General features: G+C 33.9%; 1 protein-coding gene across 1 annotated transcript; it reads left to right on the top strand.

The window, feature by feature from the left end:
• Positions 1-12,343: 12,343 nt before the first annotated feature.
• Positions 12,344-20,450, top strand: LOC107769131 (AUGMIN subunit 8). Its single transcript, XM_016588313.2, is given in 8 exon segments — positions 12,344-12,529; positions 15,101-15,997; positions 16,000-16,554; positions 17,065-17,184; positions 18,051-18,167; positions 18,247-18,336; positions 19,149-19,256; positions 20,040-20,450. Coding segments are annotated over 7 exon segments (1,806 nt in total). The 5' UTR covers positions 12,344-12,529; positions 15,101-15,265; the 3' UTR covers positions 20,124-20,450.
• Positions 20,451-20,845: the final 395 nt, after the last annotated feature.

Here is a 20,845-nt window from a genome sequence, read left to right as displayed (position 1 = left end):
TGTACTCAATGGGTGCGCTTTGTCCATGTAAAAGCATTTTAAGACCCTTTCTGTATAGGCAGATTGATGGATAAAGATCCTATCTGCTAAATATTCAATTTGCAGACCAAGACAAAGTTTTGTCTTTCCAAGATCTTTCATCTCAAATTCTTTCTTAAGATATTCAATTGCCTTTTGAAGCTCTTCTGGAGTTCCAACAAGATTTATGTCATCAACATAAACAACAAGTATAACAAATTCTGATGCCATTTTCTTTATAAAAATACATGGACAAATAACATCATTTATGTAACCTTCTTTCAGCAAATATTCACTAAGGCGATTATACCACATGCGCCCAGATTGCTTTAAACCGTACAAAGATCTTTATAATTTGATTGAGTATATTTCTCAAGACTTTGAATTATATGCTTCGGGCATTTTCAATCCTTCAAGGATCTTCATATAGATTTAGCCAAATAAGTCATATAGGTTAAGACTTGTATCTAAATGGTACGACATCTTCAAATGTCTAGACTGCTAGTCCGATCCTCACAATCGTTTACAATATTGTGCACTATATTGTGTTAAATGTATCGTCGACGATCATTTTGTGTCAGTTCCGAAGCGACATAACTTGTGGAGATCTCATCACTTTCTTTATTTTCAGGTACCTGAACTTTTCCGGGAGTTTCATGAAATGTTATGTCGTGGGCTCTTCTAGAGCATATTTCCTCCTCATTATGATCATTTTGATCATTAGCTCCTACTATTTTTCAAGGATTGTTACCTTTGGAACCGATTGGTCTACCACGCTTCATGCGTACAGTAAACTCTATCCTTCAGGGACTTTAATTTTAATAGGAGCATTTGCAGCTGAAATATGATATTTAATTTTAGATCAGCAAATGCTTCTGACATTCGACTTGAATTATCTTCTAAGTGAGGATCATGATAATTCGATTCATATAGCATATTTTTCAACTGCTTATTCCATCCCCCAAATGTTAGAAAAACTAACATATATCCCCAATCATCTTTGGGAAACATATCTTTGTGTATTATGGTAGAGAAATTAATCATATACCACGCAACAAAAGATGGTAAAAATATTTGGTTTCTGATCCTAAACCAATTGTGAAGGGAGGACTTATCATATATTGTTGATCTGATGCATACAAGTGCTGTTATATGCAATTTAGAAAATCTTAGACCAACACATGAAGTTTTGTTCTCATAAGCAATGGTTTAGACATTAATAGGAGGTATTCAATGCTAAACCAGCTTGGATATAAACCAACATTATCAAGATGAACTGTCTTGATTTCATAATCTGAAAATTATGCTCTTAATCGAGAAAAGCAATTCCAAATGCCAAACTGCAGGTTGACAATAATTACACATGTAACCATCTCATATATGCACCTATAAGCGGTTCACATGATAGGTGAACGGGCCCATATTCACCTTTTATATATTTCAGAATCAGGGGTCTTAGTCCCAACTTTAGCTGGTATAATCAATTCATTATGAGAACAAGCAACACATGAGAATTCCTGAAGAATCTTCTAGTTCTTTAGTATATGCTTATCTGAATTCTCAAATAGCTCATTTAAAAATGGCAAATGAAAACTTCAAGTTTATCATGTCATGTGTTATCTCTTAGTAAACTTCTGGTTTACTATGGCATAAACTTTTGCTTTAGTAAACTTCTGGTTTACTGTGATACATGATATAGTACAAATTAAAGAATAAGGCAGGTAACTTCTCACGGCAAATGAAAACTTCAAGTTTATCATGTCATGTGCTATCTCTTAGTAAACTTCTGGTTTACTATGGCATAAACTTTTGCTTTAGTAAACTTCTGGTTTACTGTGATACATGATATAGTACAAATTAAAGAATAAGGCAGGTAACTTCTCACATACATATTATTTTACCCCCTATGATTGTGGAAACATGAAGATTATCAATCTTCCAATCATTTGTAGTCTCAATATGATAGCCATTTGTATTAGTAAACTTCAGGTTTACTACAACATATGTTTTGACCATAATCATATAATATGAATGACATATTTGTATATAAGCTCTTCGAGAGCCTTAATTTATTATCCACAATCTAATATTTATCTGGCACTACCGGTGTCATGTATTCTTTAGGCAAACATTTAGCTCTTCAGGAGTTATTGATACATTTTGTACTATTAAATATTGCTCAGACACTGCTAGTGTCATGAGAGAAAATCACAATCAAATAAACAATGTAAAACAATTGTTTAAGCACACGAAAACTCTTCTTCAAAATATTTTTCCACTTCAGGAGGCAATTTCAACTGTGTTACTTCTTCAGGAGCAAATTTAAAATACGAAATATTGAGTATATATTCTCTCAATTATATTAACTCTTCTGGAGGTGAATTGTAATGTATTCACATCAAGAGCGCGTTCATATTTACCCGACTCATTAGTATTGTCACATTCACTTCAGGGAATGGATTAATATTATCAAAAGTTCTCATCCTTCAGGAAATCGAACATAATTATCTGAATGCGCATTAATCACATCAAATTATGATGCCTCAACCTCTTTTAAAATATTTACTACTTCAGGAGCAAATCGAGGCGTGCATTTAATATAGAGAATATTTATGTAGCTTATCTTCAATTGTAACTATAGAAAGCCTAAATTATCACTTCCGGTGATCATAGACATATACCACTTCTCGTGGTTAACAAAATATAATTACAAAGAGATATATGAAATATAACTACTTCTGGTGGTTGTATATTTCTTGCAAACTCTGCTAGAGTTTAAGTTGATCTAATAATATTATTCATATTCTTTAAAATGACATAAATAAGATATATTATAGTAAACATCATTATCAAATCATAATTTTTCTTTATGTACAACAATTACATAACCATGAGCTGTAGGATGCCCGCACAAAGAACCTGGGAGAATTTTCTTTATCCCATGAGCTGCTAATGCTTCGGCCTATGGCCTACCAGGGAGTTTCTTTTATCCTCTTGTATTTATGAGTGTGCATTGTGAACAATATACGTTTAAGTGTGGGGTGAAGAGACTATTTGGGTAATTTTCTATGCTATTTTAGTTGTGTTATTTTATGCGTGTTGGAAAGAAGTATGGAGTTAATATATATCGATGTGAAGGTAGAGTTATGGTTTGACATAAGTGTGGGATTTTAAATGTTAAAATGTATGTATTAAAGTGCTTAGGGAGGTGTAATCACTCTTATATCTACATGTATCTTACCTGACCTGCAACCTACATTACAACCAATTAAAGTCATACTTGATCCTATATTTAATGAGATCGATTACTAGAGTAGTACATTACGGGCAAGCCTATGGTGCATCTTTTGTGCCATATGATGTTATTTCTAAGAGTGAGTGAATTCTTTCTATCTTGAGTGCCTAAGTGTTCTTAAATTTTATTGTGTGGAACTACTCTCTTTTTTTGTGTGAGGGCGCTTGATTCATGAAGGAAAGGTGATACTTGACCTCTATGTCAGAGTAAGTGGGTGAGTTTTGAATAATGCGTGGTACTTGTGAGTCAAATCTTGAGGTGAAGATGTTACGCTTTTGTGCTTAGTCTATTTTAAATATTCTTGGTATGATAAGTTAGGAGAATTGTTTAAAAAGATCGTGTCTATATAAAGTGTAGTTTGATTGCTCGAGGACGAGCAATGTTTTATTCAGCTCCTGATTCGGAGACGAAGTCAGGATTTAAAGTTTATAGGTTATGAATTTACTATTAAGTTCAGAGTTTGTCTTAGTTGTTGGGTTCATAATTGATATTTGTACATATTTTATGAATTTTTCAATACAAATACAGAATCTAAACAACTGTTATTGAGTTCGTCTGAACTCATAGTACTCTAGTTCCTCCCGTCTCGTATACGTACATTCACGGTATATGAAATAGGGTTATCACTAACTCGAGATTATATATATTTGACTTGAAAAGTTGGCTCATTAAGGAAAAAACTAAGTAGGAGTTTGGACATAAAAGTTATAATTTTTAAAGAAAAAAATAGTATTTGGAGTTAAGTTGAAAAATAGTATTTGGACGTGCATTTCACTTGAAAAAATATTTGTGGTTTTATGAGTGGGAAAAAAAATTGAAAATTTTGAAAAAGTGGTCAAAATCACTTTTTGGTTTTTGAAAAACTCTTTTTTGAAATTTTTATTTGCAATTTTTAGCATCATCATATATTCTAGTCAATAATGTGCGAATTGTTATAAAACAAAGACTATAAAGTAAAGACAAGTATAGAGAGAAACTGATATATTATTCGAATTCAAACTGATGTACATAATGAACTGAAATCTCTTCTATTTATAGAAGAAAGGAAGCTGCTACTACAAGCTGCTGTGTAAGCTGCTACTACAAGTTGCAGTGTAAGCTACTATAAGCTGCTGTGTAAGCTGCTACTACAAGCTGCTGTGTAAGCTGCTACAAGCTGCTGTGTAAGCTGCTGCTGTACCATATATGGATAATCTTCTACTGAGAGCAATATTTATCCATAACGGAGTACTGAATGGATAAGCTGCTGCTGTACCAGATATGGATAATCTTCTACTGAGAGCAATATTTATCCATAACGGAGTACTGAATGGATAAGCTTATTATACCCGGTATGGATAATCTTCTACCGGGGGTAATGTTTATCCATAACTGGGTACTGAAAAGATAAGCTTATTATACCCGATATGGATAAACTTCTACTGGGGGTAATGTTTATCCATAACCGGGTACCGAAGTGATAAGCTTCTTCAGGAAGCTTATTTCCAATATAGTACTAAATAGATAAACATATTTACGGTGGAGTCTCATATGGATAAGCTTCTTCAGGAATCTTATTTACAACGGAGTACTAAATGAACATCCATAATATAATATATTTATAATACTCCCCCTTGGATGTTCATTAAAAGATAATGTGCCTCATTAAAACCTTACTAGGAAAAACCACGTTGGAAAAAAAATCCCAGTGAAGGAAAAAGAGTACACATATTTAGTAAGACGCATTGCTAGGCGCCTCATTAAAAACCTTATAAGGAAAACCCCATGGGAAAAACCTTAGTAAGGGAAAAAGAGTGCATCGCGTATTTTACTCCCCCTGATGAAAACCTTATTTCAAATATTTGAGTCTCCGCATTCCAATCTTGTATACCATCTTCTCAAAAGTTGAAGTTGGCAAAGATTTAGTGAATAAATCTGCTGGATTATTACTTGAACGGATTTGTTGCACATCAATGTCACCACTTTTCTGAAGATCGTGTGTGTAGAACAATTTTGGTGAAATGTGCTTCGTTCTATCTCCTTTTATAAATCCTCCCTTTAATAGTGCTATGCATGAAACATTGTCTCTGTATAATATTGTGGGTCTTTTATCACATTCCAACCCACATGTTTTTCGAATGAATCACTGATCTCAATCATATGCATTCCCTACTTGCCGGTTTGAAATCTAACTTTATGAGTATCAGATAAATAACCTGCATTACCAATATGATCTGCACCACTTTTGTTAGCATTAGCAAGATAAATAAGTGCACCATCTACACCGAGATAGAGTATTTCAGGACCAAGGAGTTCCTCGTCCTCTTCTGGAGGTCGGAACAAATCCTTATTTACTTCAAGTGATCGAACAACCATTGGTGTACTCAATGGGTGCGCTTTGTCCATGTAAAAGCATTTTAAGACCCTTTCTGTATAGGCAGATTGATGGATAAAGATCCTATCTGCTAAATATTCAATTTGCAGACCAAGACAAAGTTTTGTCTTTCCAAGATCTTTCATCTCAAATTCTTTCTTAAGATATTCAATTGCCTTTTGAAGCTCTTCTGGAGTTCCAACAAGATTTATGTCATCAACATAAACAACAAGTATAACAAATTCTGATGCCATTTTCTTTATAAAAATACATGGACAAATAACATCATTTATGTAACCTTCTTTCAGCAAATATTCACTAAGGCGATTATACCACATGCGCCCAGATTGCTTTAAACCGTACAAAGATCTTTATAATTTGATTGAGTATATTTCTCAAGACTTTGAATTATATGCTTCGGGCATTTTCAATCCTTCAAGGATCTTCATATAGATTTAGTCAAATAAGTCATATAGGTTAAGACTTGTATCTAAATGGTACGACATCTTCAAATGTCTAGACTGCTAGTCCGATCCTCACAATCGTTTACAATATTGTGCACTATATTGTGTTAAATGTATCGTCGACGATCATTTTGTGTCAGTTCCGAAGCGACATAACTTGTGGAGATCTCATCACTTTCTTTATTTTCAGGTACCTGAACTTTTCCGGGAGTTTCATGAAATGTTATGTCGTGGGCTCTTCTAGAGCATATTTCCTCCTCATTATGATCATTTTGATCATTAGCTCCTACTATTTTTCAAGGATTGTTACCTTTGGAACCGATTGGTCTACCACGCTTCATGCGTACAGTAAACTCTATCCTTCAGGGACTTTAATTTTAATAGGAGCATTTGCAGCTGAAATATGATATTTAATTTTAGATCAGCAAATGCTTCTGACATTCGACTTGAATTATCTTCTAAGTGAGGATCATGATAATTCGATTCATATAGCATATTTTTCAACTGCTTATTCCATCCCCCAAATGTTAGAAAAACTAACATATATCCCCAATCATCTTTGGGAAACATATCTTTGTGTATTATGGTAGAGAAATTAATCATATACCACGCAACAAAAGATGGTAAAAATATTTGGTTTCTGATCCTAAACCAATTGTGAAGGGAGGACTTATCATATATTGTTGATCTGATGCATACAAGTGCTGTTATATGCAATTTAGAAAATCTTAGACCAACACATGAAGTTTTGTTCTCATAAGCAATGGTTTAGACATTAATAGGAGGTATTCAATGCTAAACCAGCTTGGATATAAACCAACATTATCAAGATGAACTGTCTTGATTTCATAATCTGAAAATTATGCTCTTAATCGAGAAAAGCAATTCCAAATGCCAAACTGCAGGTTGACAATAATTACACATGTAACCATCTCATATATGCACCTATAAGCGGTTCACATGATAGGTGAACGGGCCCATATTCACCTTTTATATATTTCAGAATCAGGGGTCTTAGTCCCAACTTTAGCTGGTATAATCAATTCATTATGAGAACAAGCAACACATGAGAATTCCTGAAGAATCTTCTAGTTCTTTAGTATATGCTTATCTGAATTCTCAAATAGCTCATTTAAAAATGGCAAATGAAAACTTCAAGTTTATCATGTCATGTGTTATCTCTTAGTAAACTTCTGGTTTACTATGGCATAAACTTTTGCTTTAGTAAACTTCTGGTTTACTGTGATACATGATATAGTACAAATTAAAGAATAAGGCAGGTAACTTCTCACGGCAAATGAAAACTTCAAGTTTATCATGTCATGTGCTATCTCTTAGTAAACTTCTGGTTTACTATGGCATAAACTTTTGCTTTAGTAAACTTCTGGTTTACTGTGATACATGATATAGTACAAATTAAAGAATAAGGCAGGTAACTTCTCACATACATATTATTTTACCCCCTATGATTGTGGAAACATGAAGATTATCAATCTTCCAATCATTTGTAGTCTCAATATGATAGCCATTTGTATTAGTAAACTTCAGGTTTACTACAACATATGTTTTGACCATAATCATATAATATGAATGACATATTTGTATATAAGCTCTTCGAGAGCCTTAATTTATTATCCACAATCTAATATTTATCTGGCACTACCGGTGTCATGTATTCTTTAGGCAAACATTTAGCTCTTCAGGAGTTATTGATACATTTTGTACTATTAAATATTGCTCAGACACTGCTAGTGTCATGAGAGAAAATCACAATCAAATAAACAATGTAAAACAATTGTTTAAGCACACGAAAACTCTTCTTCATAATATTTTTCCACTTCAGGAGGCAATTTCAACTGTGTTACTTCTTCAGGAGCAAATTTAAAATACGAAATATTGAGTATATATTCTCTCAATTATATTAACTCTTCTGGAGGTGAATTGTAATGTATTCACATCAAGAGCGCGTTCATATTTACCCGACTTATTAGTATTGTCACATTCACTTCAGGGAATGGATTAATATTATCAAAAGTTCTCATCCTTCAGGAAATCGAACATAATTATCTGAATGCGCATTAATCACATCAAATTATGATGCCTCAACCTCTTTTAAAATATTTACTACTTCAGGAGCAAATCGAGGCGTGCATTTAATATAGAGAATATTTATGTAGCTTATCTTCAATTGTAACTATAGAAAGCCAAAATTATCACTTCCGGTGATCATAGACATATACCACTTCTCGTGGTTAACAAAATATAATTACAAAGAGATATATGAAATATAACTACTTCTGGTGGTTGTATATTTCTTGCAAACTCTGCTAGAGTTTAAGTTGATCTAATAATATTATCCATATTCTTTAAAATGACATAAATAAGATATATTATAGTAAACATCATTATCAAATCATAATTTTTCTTTATGTACAACAATTACATAACCATACTATCTATTACAAATAACAAAAATTAAAATATTTACATTTCTACAGATTCACCACCGATTACATGACTTGTTTCTCCTTCTGGGAGTGCAAAGTAATCAGCTACATCCAAATGCATGAAGTCTAAATTATCTTCAGAAATAAAATTTGCTTCAGCATTTTTCTCTGTCTTCTTCAGGGAGGCTTGATAAAGCTCAACCAGGTGCTTTGGCGTACGACAAGTACGTGACCAGTGCCCTTTTTCCTCCACATCTATAGCATGCATTTTCTACATTTGGCGCTTGCACCGCTTCATGCTTTTGTTCCTTCCTTTTCCACTGCTGGTGGTGAAGAGGCTTCTTTGGTGCATTATTATTACTATGATTGGGGTTCCTTCCCCGACCACGGCCATGACCACGACTGGGGCCACGACCTCTTCCACTTTTAGCTTGGTGGAAGTTCGTCTTATTAACTTCAGGGAATGGACAAGAACCAGTAGGTCGGCTTTCATGATTTTTCATTAATAGCCCATTATGTTGCTCTGCTATAAAAAGATGTGAGATAAGTTCAGAATACTTTTTAAATCCCATCTCTCGATATTGCTGCTGCAGGAGCATATTCGAGGCATGAAAAGTGGTGAAAGTTTTCTCCAACATATCATGATGAGCAATATTATCACCACATAACTTCAATTGGGAAATAATTCTGAACATAGCAGAATTATACTCACTGATAGATTTAAAATCTTGTAGCCTTAGATGAGTCCAATCATATCGTGCTTGTGGAAAAACGACCATCTTCAGATGGTCATATCTATATTTCAAATTATTCCACAGTATGACTGGATCTTTAACAGTAAGATATTTCATTTTCAGGCTCTCATCAAGGTGATGGCGTAGGAATATCATTGCTTTGGCACGGTCTTGGTTTGATGCCTGATTTTTGTCTTTGATTGTGTCTGCCAGACCCATCGCATCAAGATGAATTTCAGCATCAAGCACCCAAGACATGTAGCTTTTGCCCGATATATCCAGGGCTACAAATTCAAGTTTAGAAAGATTTGACATTATTTAGGAAAAGAAAGTTATTACCTCAGATACTTTCAAAATATTTGCTCGAGATGGTAGAGCTTCGTGCTGATAACGTGTTATAAAATAAAGACTATAAAGTAAAGACAAGTATAGAGAGAAACTGATATATTATTCGAATTCAAACTGATGTACATAATGAACTGAAATCTCTTCTATTTATAGAAGAAAGGAAGCTGCTCTGTAAGCTGCTACTACAAGCTGCTGTGTAAGCTGCTACTACAAGCTGCAGTGTAAGCTACTATAAGCTGCTGTGTAAGCTGCTACTACAAGCTGCTACAAGCTGCTGTGTAAGTTGCTGCTGTACCAGATATGGATAATCTTCTACTGAGAGCAATATTTATCCATAACGGAGTACTGAATGGATAAGCTTATTATACCCGGTATGAATAATCTTCTACCGGGGGTAATGTTTATCCATAACTGGTTACTGAAAAGATAAGCTTATTATACCCGATATGGATAAACTTCTACTGGGGGTAATGTTTATCCATAACTGGGTACTGAAAAGATAAGCTTATTATATCCGATATGGATAAACTTTTATTGGGGGTAATGTTTATCCATAACCGGGTACCGAAGTGATAAGCTTCTTCAGGAAGCTTATTTCCAATATAGTATTAAATAGATAAACATATTTACGGTGGAGTCCCATATGGATAAGCTTCTTCAGGAAGCTTATTTACAACGGAGTACTAAATGAACATCCATAATATAATATATTTATAACACGAATCATGCTTTCCAAGTTGAAAGACCCTTTCATTTCATAAGTTAATGTTCTTCTCCCTGTTTGACAAACACCACTTAAATAATAAATTATAGTTGGTATTGTCAAACTCATCTCAATTACTTTAGGTTTTAAAAAGTATTAACTCCACATTATGCACCGCTAATGAAACTTTGATAAATCACTACAATAATAATAATATATTTAGTGTATTTTTACAGTGTAACGTTTGAAAAAGTTAAAATATACACAAATTTTACTTATATCTTATCAAAGGAGATAAGTTATTTTCGATAGACAAATCGATTAAACTTTGATGAACTAATAAGGAAAAGGAATTGGTCACTTCCTTTGAGCCAACCTACTATGATTTGACAAAAATAAAATCCTTAGTTCAAGTAATAGGAATACTAGCTATTTGAGTTGTACCCTTTAATGATGTGATGTGATGATAACGACTTTTTCTTATATAAATAAAAGATTCAAGTTCGAATGTTAAATATAAAAACTTCAAAAGAAAATACTTTACTTTTCTTAATGACCTTTATGGCAAAAATCCAAATTAATTAAACACGTAGTGTTTGGATTCAAATACTTGAACCAAAAAAAAAAAAAAACCTTAATTTGTTAATGGTAACTAAATTACAATAATTACGATGACGTTTGTTTGACTCAAAAGATATTGAAATTTTTATAAACAAATCAATCAAAAAGAATGAAGGGGTAAATCTTAGTTAAACATAATAAACTCCAAATCGATAAACTAATTGAAAAAATAATGCATAAGTGAGATTGAGGTAACCAATATTATTAAAACTTTCCCATTGTCGCCCTCATTAATCAATGGAGGAGACCATTTTACATATTTTCTTGGATATTGCTTCGTTCTTCTTTTCACTATGAAGGTTATAGAGAAGAGAACAAGGGAGAGAGAAAGAAGTGAAAAAGCCGTGCCCCCTTTACCGAAGGTTTTACCCCACTATATATAGTCATGGAACCTTTGCTATGTATTTGGTCTGACGCTCTTTCACACTGTGACTGCCTTGGTCGTCCCTTAAACGCTGTTTCTTCTGGTTCGACGGGTATCATTAGTGCGGGATATGGAATAGACCATGTCATCTTTCGCCGCCTCGCTGCTTGGACGGGGTGTTGGTCAGCTTGATCGAATCGATCAGATTTTGACCAATACAACGTTAATTATTTTATTTTTCATTTTGAATCCTTCTTTTAAAATTGTGTCCACCCTCGAGAAACACAACTCATGCATATCAATTCAAACTTTTTAATATTCTTATTACCGATAGAAGTTTCAATTGAACTGATAGAAGCAGAGGCGGAATTTGAAGTTTTTATGTTTTGAATTTGCCAAATCCATAGCTCATCTTAGTTACAAGGTTCGCAGTTAAATATTTATACATATATAATGAATTTTCTAGTACAAATACTATATTTAAACAAAAGTGATTAGGTATACGACCGAACCTGCACCTAATAGGTTAGTTCCGCCTCTGAATTGACATATATACATATGCTTAATATATTTTCGGCCGATTTTTATGTAAAAGCTAAGAATTAGTTCATCTTCCTCCTATAAAGAAAGCGATTTGTATAAAATTTATATATTTTTTGTATATATATATATATATATATATATATATATATATATATACAAAAATATTTTCTATACAAAAATTATATAACTTTTACATACTTTTTCGGCTATCAAATATAAATAATTTCTGGTACGAGCTAGAAGTGATAATACTATTTGATATGTAATATTATTTTTGTTATTAAAAAGAAAATTTTTGTTTTAAAGTCGAAAACAAAGAAAAAGAAAAGTAGAAGACGTCAAATCGCGGAATTCCCGAAGATGATATTATTATTATTATTATATTATTATTATTATTAATAAAGAGAAAAATACACAAAATAGTTTTGAGTTTGTTGGCCTATTTTACTAATCAAAATTGGGTGGCGCCAAAAAAAAAAAACCGACTGCTTCTTCTTCTTTTTCTTCTCCTCCTCTCTCCCCAACCATATTATACGGTTAATTAACGTATCTTCGCCGGAAAATTAACGGCGGCTATCGTCCGGCGGCGACTCTGATGATCACTGCTAACGTGTCAGTTTGATTATTTAATTATTACTGGTTAGTTTTGATTTTTCGCATTTGAATTTTTTCTGCGAATATTATATACACGTGATATATATGTATTTGAAATTCGTACGCGATTACGTGTTTTCGCCGGCAAATTAACAGCGGCTTTCGTCCGGTGACTTCGATTAACAGTGCTTACGTGTCGGTTTGATTAATTAATTACTTGTTAAGGTTTGAATTTGCTCTGCGAATAATACATTTTTGCGTCTATTTGTTCATCGTTGATTATGTAAACCAGTATTTTTTGAACTTATTTTTCTTTTGTTTTAGAAATTAGAATATATTTTTTTACAAAAAAAATGAAAATTTTAAATTAAATTTCGGATTTTTTCTGGATTTTAGATATTTTTTCTGTCTTATATTGCTAGGGTTATGATCATGTATTAAAAAACGAAACTTTCAGTTGGATTAGAACATTTTTATCTTTGTTTGCCGTGTTTTTCGAATTTCATGCTGTGTGACTTCATATTCTAAAAAGGAATCTTCTTTGTCATATTTTGACAATTTTATTAAGATTTTTAATTTTATAGGGAAAATTAGACATTTTTGTTTAAATTTGGGATTTTTTTTCCTGTTTAGCTTCCTTTTTGTCTCTATTTTGCTAGGGTTCTGATCAAGATTTCTGTTTAGCTTCCTTTTGTTCAATATTTTTGAACTTTCAAATCATATTTTATGTTTTCCTCGAATCTAATGTAGTGGTACTTCATATATCTAAAGAAATAAAAAGAATCTTATTTTATCATTATATGTTTGAAATATTTACTGAGTTTTGTGTTAAATTCTATTTCATCACTCTGTTTCTATTTGTAGGCAAAAATACTACTACTACTTTGGACTAATTTGTTTCTAGTTTCTGAACAATCTTTATGATGACTGTACATGAATAATGCAAATGTTCACAGAATCAGGAACAAAATCTGCCATAGCACATTATTAGATCTATTTTCCTTATGATTTCAATATATTCTCAATATTTCATTGGTTTTTGTTCCTGAAATCCACTAAACAAGGGAAATAGTCAACATAAGAAATATATATATTTTTGGATTTCTTCTTTTATCGATGTAGGCTTGTTAGTGTAAAGAAATGTATATAGATTTTTTACATAGATATGAATAATTTTTTAAGTGCATTTATGATACTGAGAGTTCATGGGGATGGACAATGATCTTACTTGCACGTGGTCCTCCATTTCCGCCCCCATAACCCTATATATTTATCTATCATTTGCTTGCTTAATTATTTCCTTATTCCTTTTAGCAGGATTGTGATTGGGAAACAAACAAAAGTTTTATTATAATTTTAAATCATTGACCTAATTATTATTTAGTTAAAGCACCGAAATGGAGTTAATCTTGAAAAAGATGATTGAAGGCTTATTTGCTTGTTGATTCAAGTATGACCTCGTAATTAAAGTGGAGTTCAAATCCCAGGTAGTCAAAAAATAATATTAGAAGTTGATTTCTTCGCATATGCTCCAATGAGTTATTTGATACTTGTACTTGTGAGAGATAATAGGTACGGTGAAATTAATTAGGTACCTACAAGTAACTTGAACGCTACCGTTACTATATATAAAAAATAAATCCAATTTATTTATTTTTGAGAAACTACCTTAGGTGTAAGTTTAAGTGTAACTGAATTCCCTTTCATGAAAAGGAGTTGGGTGTGGGAGAGAAGGAACAGGACAGAAGGGCTGTGACTATCTGTGTAACGTATCCAGCTTGGCTGACCATGGCACTCCCGTGAGAGGGATAAAAGGTTGTTGTTGGGGCCACAGGGAAAGAGGAGGGTCAAAAAGAAGGAAAAAGCAAAATTAGGAATGGGAAGGAAAGAGATACAAAAAGAAAAAAAGAAAAACTAAAAGTTATGGTCCACATAAATATATTTTCATTCTTAACTAGAAATCTCGTATTTTTATTTTTAACTAGAAATCTCGAGTTTAAGCCAATGGAGTCGTCCGTGATAAGATCAACTATACCTCCAAAATGGAATTTTTTGGTATGAATTTGAATTGATCCGGTCTCCAGTATTGGACATCGGGTGAAAAAGTAAAAAAAAAAAATTAAGAGAAAGGGGGAAAAAATGTAAATGAGAGAAGCTTTTCTTGTCCTGTGCATCATTTTCTAGTCCTATTTCTTATCCTACACCCACCCCATCTCCCACTATACTTCCCCATTTCGAGGGAAGAGGTTAATATAACCTCTTTCTCTTTCTTTAACAAGCATACAATTGTTAAATTTTTTTCTCTGCCTGCCAATGTACATTCTTGTCTTGATAATAATACTGATTTGGCAAATATTAGCATAGGGGTTCCTCTTTTAATTGAGTTCTTGACATTTGCTTGATCTACCTGGTTTTGAGTATTGATCATTGTGATTATAAAACAAGAATTTGCAATTTATTGGCTGGGACTCTAATATTGATTCTTCTTCAGATCTGGGTGCCTGTAAAGATGTATTCTTTTGATCATCCTTTTTCTTTTCAAATGGTATATTAATTATTCCTTCTTTAATTTCATCTTTAGTATATCTTACTTTTAGCCTCGAATTTTTGTGGCAGATTTACAGCTGAGAAAAGGATCTTACTTTATTGGCATTGGTGTGTAATTCATTAGATTAATGTTGGGTTCTTGAGAGCTGGGCTTTTCAAGAATGGCTTAAGTTGTTATTAATATAAGAAAGGGGATATCATTATATCAATGCTGTCTAATCTTGGACAGTTTGGATGGATGTGTATGAATCAAAGGTAGCATTACAGAAGCAGAATTCAACATTGGAAAAGAACAATGGAAACATCCGTAGGCCAAGAACCAGAGAAGTTAGTTCTAGGTACAGGTCACCTACTCCATCAGCAGCATCCTCTGGCGTTAGACGTTGCTCTTCTCCAAATGTCACAAGAACTGGAACTACTACATCAACAATGTTCTTGCCTAAACGAGCCATATCGGCTGAAAGGAAACGCCCCACCACGCCTTCATCACCTACCAGTACTACATCACGACCGTCAACACCTGTACAGGATACATCTGCGGAAGAATTGTTGTCCAGAAAGTTGGGAGGTAATCGATTGCCAGAATCGTTGTGGCCCTCAACAATGAGGAGTCTCAGTGTTTCGTTTCAGTCGGATACCTTTTCTTTACCTGTAAGTAAGAGAGAAAAACCTGTTTCTCATGCTCTATGTGATCGTACTTTGAGGCCCTCATCAAATGTAGTGCAGAAACAGGGCGAAACACCTCCTGCTTCTCGAAAGGCGACACCTGAGAGGAGGAGGAGTCCATTGAAGGGAAAGAATTCTGCTGATCAAGCAGAGAATTCTAGACCAGTTGATAGTTTAAATGCTCGATTAGTTGATCAGCATCGATGGCCAAGTAGAATGGGTGGGAAGGTATCATCTGGTACTATGAACAGAAGTGTTGATCTGAGTGATAAGAATAGTAAAATTGAGCCAATTAGTCACTGAGAGTCACGCCTTCCTTGAGGAGATTATCTTTGGATGGTTATACCACACCATTGCAAAAATCTTCCAGCGACTTGCTGTCACTAGTATCATCTGATGATAGAGTAAAAGGTAGAGTTCTGTCAGTAGATGATAGTTCACTTTCAATGCAGAAGTCCACATCTTCGAGTTCATTGGAAAGAACAGTACAAGGGAATCCAGTAGCTAGATCTCAGACTGTTTCAGCTCCTGGATCACGACTTCCGTCACCGAATAAGGCATCTGTTATATCATCCGCTGCATCTCGAGGAGTCAGTCCATCTCGAACAAGATCAGTCCCAAGTACACCATCTAGAGGGCCAAGTCCTTCTCGGATAAGACCATCTAGTCCATCTAGACAACCCAAAACCTCTACTTCTGTCCTCAGCTTTATTGCAGATATTAAAAAGGGGAAGAAGGCAGCTAACCACATAGAAGATGTTCATCAGCTGAGGCTATTGTATAATAGACATCTCCAATGGCGGTATGCTAATGCCAGGTCAGATGCAGCATTGCACGCGCAGAAACTTCAAGCAGAGGTTTGGTTATTTACCTTGCAAAGCTTCATTGTGTGCCTTTAGACTTATTTCTTTAGTTACCTTATAATCATTCAAAAAAATTCCATGTACCTCTCGGAGTTCTCTTCTTCTAAATTGGTTAATGGTGATCTTATGCATGGAAATGTTCATTTGGTTCCTGAGAAGTACTGCATGACAGAAAAATCCAATAAAAACAACTGCGGTATGGACATTATTTGGAATTGTAATACAGAAGGGAAAGATTATAATTAATGAATTTTTTATCACAAGCAGAAGATTAAAACCCTTTTTTTATAATAGTATAGAAAAACTGGCATTCGTTTATCTTACTAATATTGGCTTCTTACTTTCTAATTTATTATTTAATTATGTCTTGTGGGGTTGGAATCATGGACTGATATCTTTGTGGCTTGATGTTCTCTGGGAGCTTTCTGATATTTCCCCATCATATAAGCGACTTGGTTGCGTTTTTGATGATTTAACTGACAGTTTTAATTTCCGCCTGTGCAGAAAACATTGTACAATGTCTGGAGGAATACGTCGGATTTATGGGCTTCTGTTATTAAAAAGAGAACTGCACTCCAACAGCTGAAGCTGAAGTTGAAGCTTTTTGCAGTCTTAAATGAACAGGTAATGTATCTTTATAACATATGATTCGAATATCATCCCTGATGTTTTAATCTTTATGTTTTTAGTGTTTTCCAGAAAAATCTGTGGATTGTAGATTTCTAGAACTTCCTTATCATAGGATGATCCCGTTCAAAATGAAGATTTGAGTTTAGACCACATCTTTTGTCTTTTCTCATTTGTGTAAGGGATTTGATATAGGCAATCATTGGCTTGTGGTTGAAGTTTGTAGCGACGGAAAGCAGGAATTTCATGTGGAATTCCATGAATTTTCCTCTGGCTTAGTTCAAATCATTGAACACCATATGAATGTAGTCTCCTTTTTCTGATGAGTTTCTTCTCATAATTGAACTATTAGGTATGAGTAGGACGCATTCACTTGTTAGCCAGAAGAATGCACCATTTTTAGGTACTATATGATATCGTCCTGTTATCTGGAACCTGACACCCATAAAATGCTTGAGGTTTGATATGAATATGTGAATTTAGATATCTTCTGTTCATAATAGTGAAAGCTTTTAAACCTAGAATTTTGAGCTTGATTTTTTCTTACAGAAACAGTCTGTAGTCAGGTCTTACCTTTAACTGTTCCAGATTTCTTCGTAGTTCCTTTCCTTATGCTGATTTGACTTCTCTGTATCTGGATATAGTTTGAAAATCAGGGTTCAGAAGAATGGTATGTTACTATATCATTTTTTCTTTTAAGGAGGGGGGTTGAAGGAGAGGGGAGTATGAGGTTTTTGTAGCATAACTGATGTTAAAACTCAAATTCATTTGTTCAGTAGACAATATGATTTCTATTTAGATCCTTACTGTAGATGTGGCGTTATTGTTTAAACTGATTTTTTTTCTGGAAATGATTGCTTCAGCTCACCTACCTTGATGAGTGGGCTTCAATTGAAAGGGATCATACCAGTTCAGTATCCCATGCTATACAAGATCTACAGGCATGCACTCTCCGTCTTCCAATAATTGGACAAGCAAAGGTATGCAACTTGATACTTAGTGTTTTGAGATCAATGATTCCTAAGACATAGAGTCTTATTCGAGTTGGCTCTTTTACAGGGTGATATTGAAAGTGTTAAGGAAGCTGTTTGCTCAGCTGTTGATGTAATGCAGGCAATGGGATCCTCCATGCGTTTTATATTGCCTAGGGTAAGTTCTTATATTATTTTAAGTTCTATTTTTTCTTGTTCTTTCTTACCATTAATTTACTTTCCGTTTCTTTAGTGTTTAAGTAACATAAAATGCAATAGCAAATTGGACCAAATGGTGTTGTCTTTTACTATCAGGCTTTGTACAATCCTCAATTGTTGTTTGAGATAAGGAAGTGAGAGAGCTGATATTAGAGAGATAGAAAAGTCATTAGCACATAGTTTTCTGTAACAGAGCCGGTAGCTACGTTCTGCTAGAATCATTTTAGTTTGTTGATCAGCAGAAGTTGCAACTTTGACTGTTTGACAAATGTAGAGATTCTCTTTGCACATTTTCTGCTAGTGTTATACTGAGCGTCGATTTTTGAAAATAATATTGATTTGACAGAATGAATGATATGCATCTTGGAAAAATTTAAAGATTCTCTCGCTATTTTTTTTCTTTTTAACTTTCTTGCTATTCAAGATATGTTGCAGATGGAAAAGTAAACTATAGATGAGCACTACAATGCTCTAGAATTAGGCTTAAAATTCTTTCGCTTAGGCTTCTAGATTGCCTTTGGCCTTTACTGACAGTTAGAAACTCTTAATTGCCAAAATCCACCTAAAAAGTAGATTTTATTTCTTGTGTAAGATAGCCTCAATTGAAGTACTAAAAGGAGAATGTCAAACAATCTATAGGCTCAACTTGGTATCTTGATTGCTTAGAACTTCATAATTTTGTCTGCACTGTGTGTTTTTTTTCCTTTTGTGGTAAAATTGTTTCAGACAATTTAACAATTTTCCTAATTTTTGCACTCCGCACTTTTGCAGGTGGAAGGGATGAACTGCCTGGTTTCTGAACTTGCTGACGTGGCAGCTCAAGAGCGAGCCATGCTGGACGAATGTGAAGCCTTGTTGGCCTCAACAGCAGCTATGCAGGTGAGGCTGAAAATTTGTGGCCCCATAAAGTTATTGCCTTCATTACAGAATCTCAACTACTCCTTAGTCTTCTCTCTTCTCCCTGTCCTATTCCCTTCTCCATTTAACGCCTTTATCATAGTTCAACTCAGTTGATGTATCACTTTTATCATCTCCCATATCCATATAGTGATCTTCTTCTTTTGTCATTTGGACTGAGATTGCTTTTTTACTTTAGTTCAGATTCATTCTTCATTCCTTGCATGTTAAGATGACAACTTATGGTCATTATGGATCTGCATTGATCAGCATTAGTTTTTACCCAACAATGAAAATTCATGGTTCTAGTAACCAACAAAATGTGCAGTATCTATTATAGAAACTCAAAAAGTAAAGTCCCACCATGTCTAGCTTAAACATCTTAGGAGGTTAGCTCAGTTTTTAGGGCAGCCAGGTGCACTAAGTTCCCGCTATGCGCAGGGTCCGGGGAAGGACCGGACCACAAGGGTCTATTGTACGCAGTCTTACCCTGGATTTTTGCAAGAGGCTGTTTCCACGATTTGAACTTGTGACCTCCTGGTCACATGACAACAACTTTACCGGTTACGCCAAGGTTATCTAAGTGTTTGATAGTACATATAGTTCATGTAAGGAGTGTTTGTCATCTTAATTCTAAGCGTGCGCTAATTCATTTTCCATCTCTGTTCCAAATACATTACACGATGGACGGAATAGCGTGTAGATTTTGCTGTTCCATGTCCGATGAACTTGATTATCTAATGCGATTACTTGACAATAATGCAGGTAGAAGAATATAGCATTAGGTCTCATCTTATACAATTGAAACAAGCTTGGAGAAGTGATGAGCAGCTGATACTTGGGAATTAGATAGCTTTTACCAAATGCTTCTCAAAATTCAATTCTAACCAACTCTTCCTCGTCAAATGAAGAATATGCCACATCTCCAGCCTTAGCTAGTGTGTATAGTAATAGGTTTTTTCTTCTCATTCTTTTTTTTTTCCTTCTAATTTATCATGGGAAATCTTGAATTATTCCATTCTTTTTTCTTTTTCTCTCTTTTTTTCTTCTCCACATATCTTGCAAAAAGCCGTCGTCCTTATCCTAATGTAACTTTTTGTATCATCAACAAAAAAAGAAATGCAAAGGAAGAACAAGATTCAAATTTAGTTATAGAAAAGAAGCAAACTTACCAAAGATCATCTTACGTTCTTAAAGTTTTCCTTAAACTCAAAGTTTTCTATTTATTCATTTACATACAAACAAATTTGACAATCATTTTTTCTATTGATCACTTAAGATTGGGATTGGAAATCATAAATAGAGAGCAAGTGACCATTGCTAAAGAAGATGACTCACTTTGACATAATATGATTTGAGTCCATTTCTGTTCATTTATTGAAGCATTGCCAGCTCTATGCATATTTTGCTTTAAAATTTTTGGAAAAGCATTCAAATTTGTCCTTGTGTTATTCGAAATTGCTCAAATTTGCCGTTTATTGGTCTTTAAGTTCATTGATACCGTTGCTTTTAGTAAATGTTTAGTATTTACGCCATTCAGAGACTTTTACTCCCTCCGTCTCATATTATTT

The sequence above is a fragment of the Nicotiana tabacum genome, chromosome 9, assembly GCF_000715075.1.
Source record: "Nicotiana tabacum cultivar K326 chromosome 9, ASM71507v2, whole genome shotgun sequence".
NCBI lineage: Eukaryota > Viridiplantae > Streptophyta > Magnoliopsida > Solanales > Solanaceae > Nicotiana > Nicotiana tabacum.
Note: the sequence above shows the minus strand (reverse complement) of the source record. Positions and strands in the feature narration are given on the sequence as shown.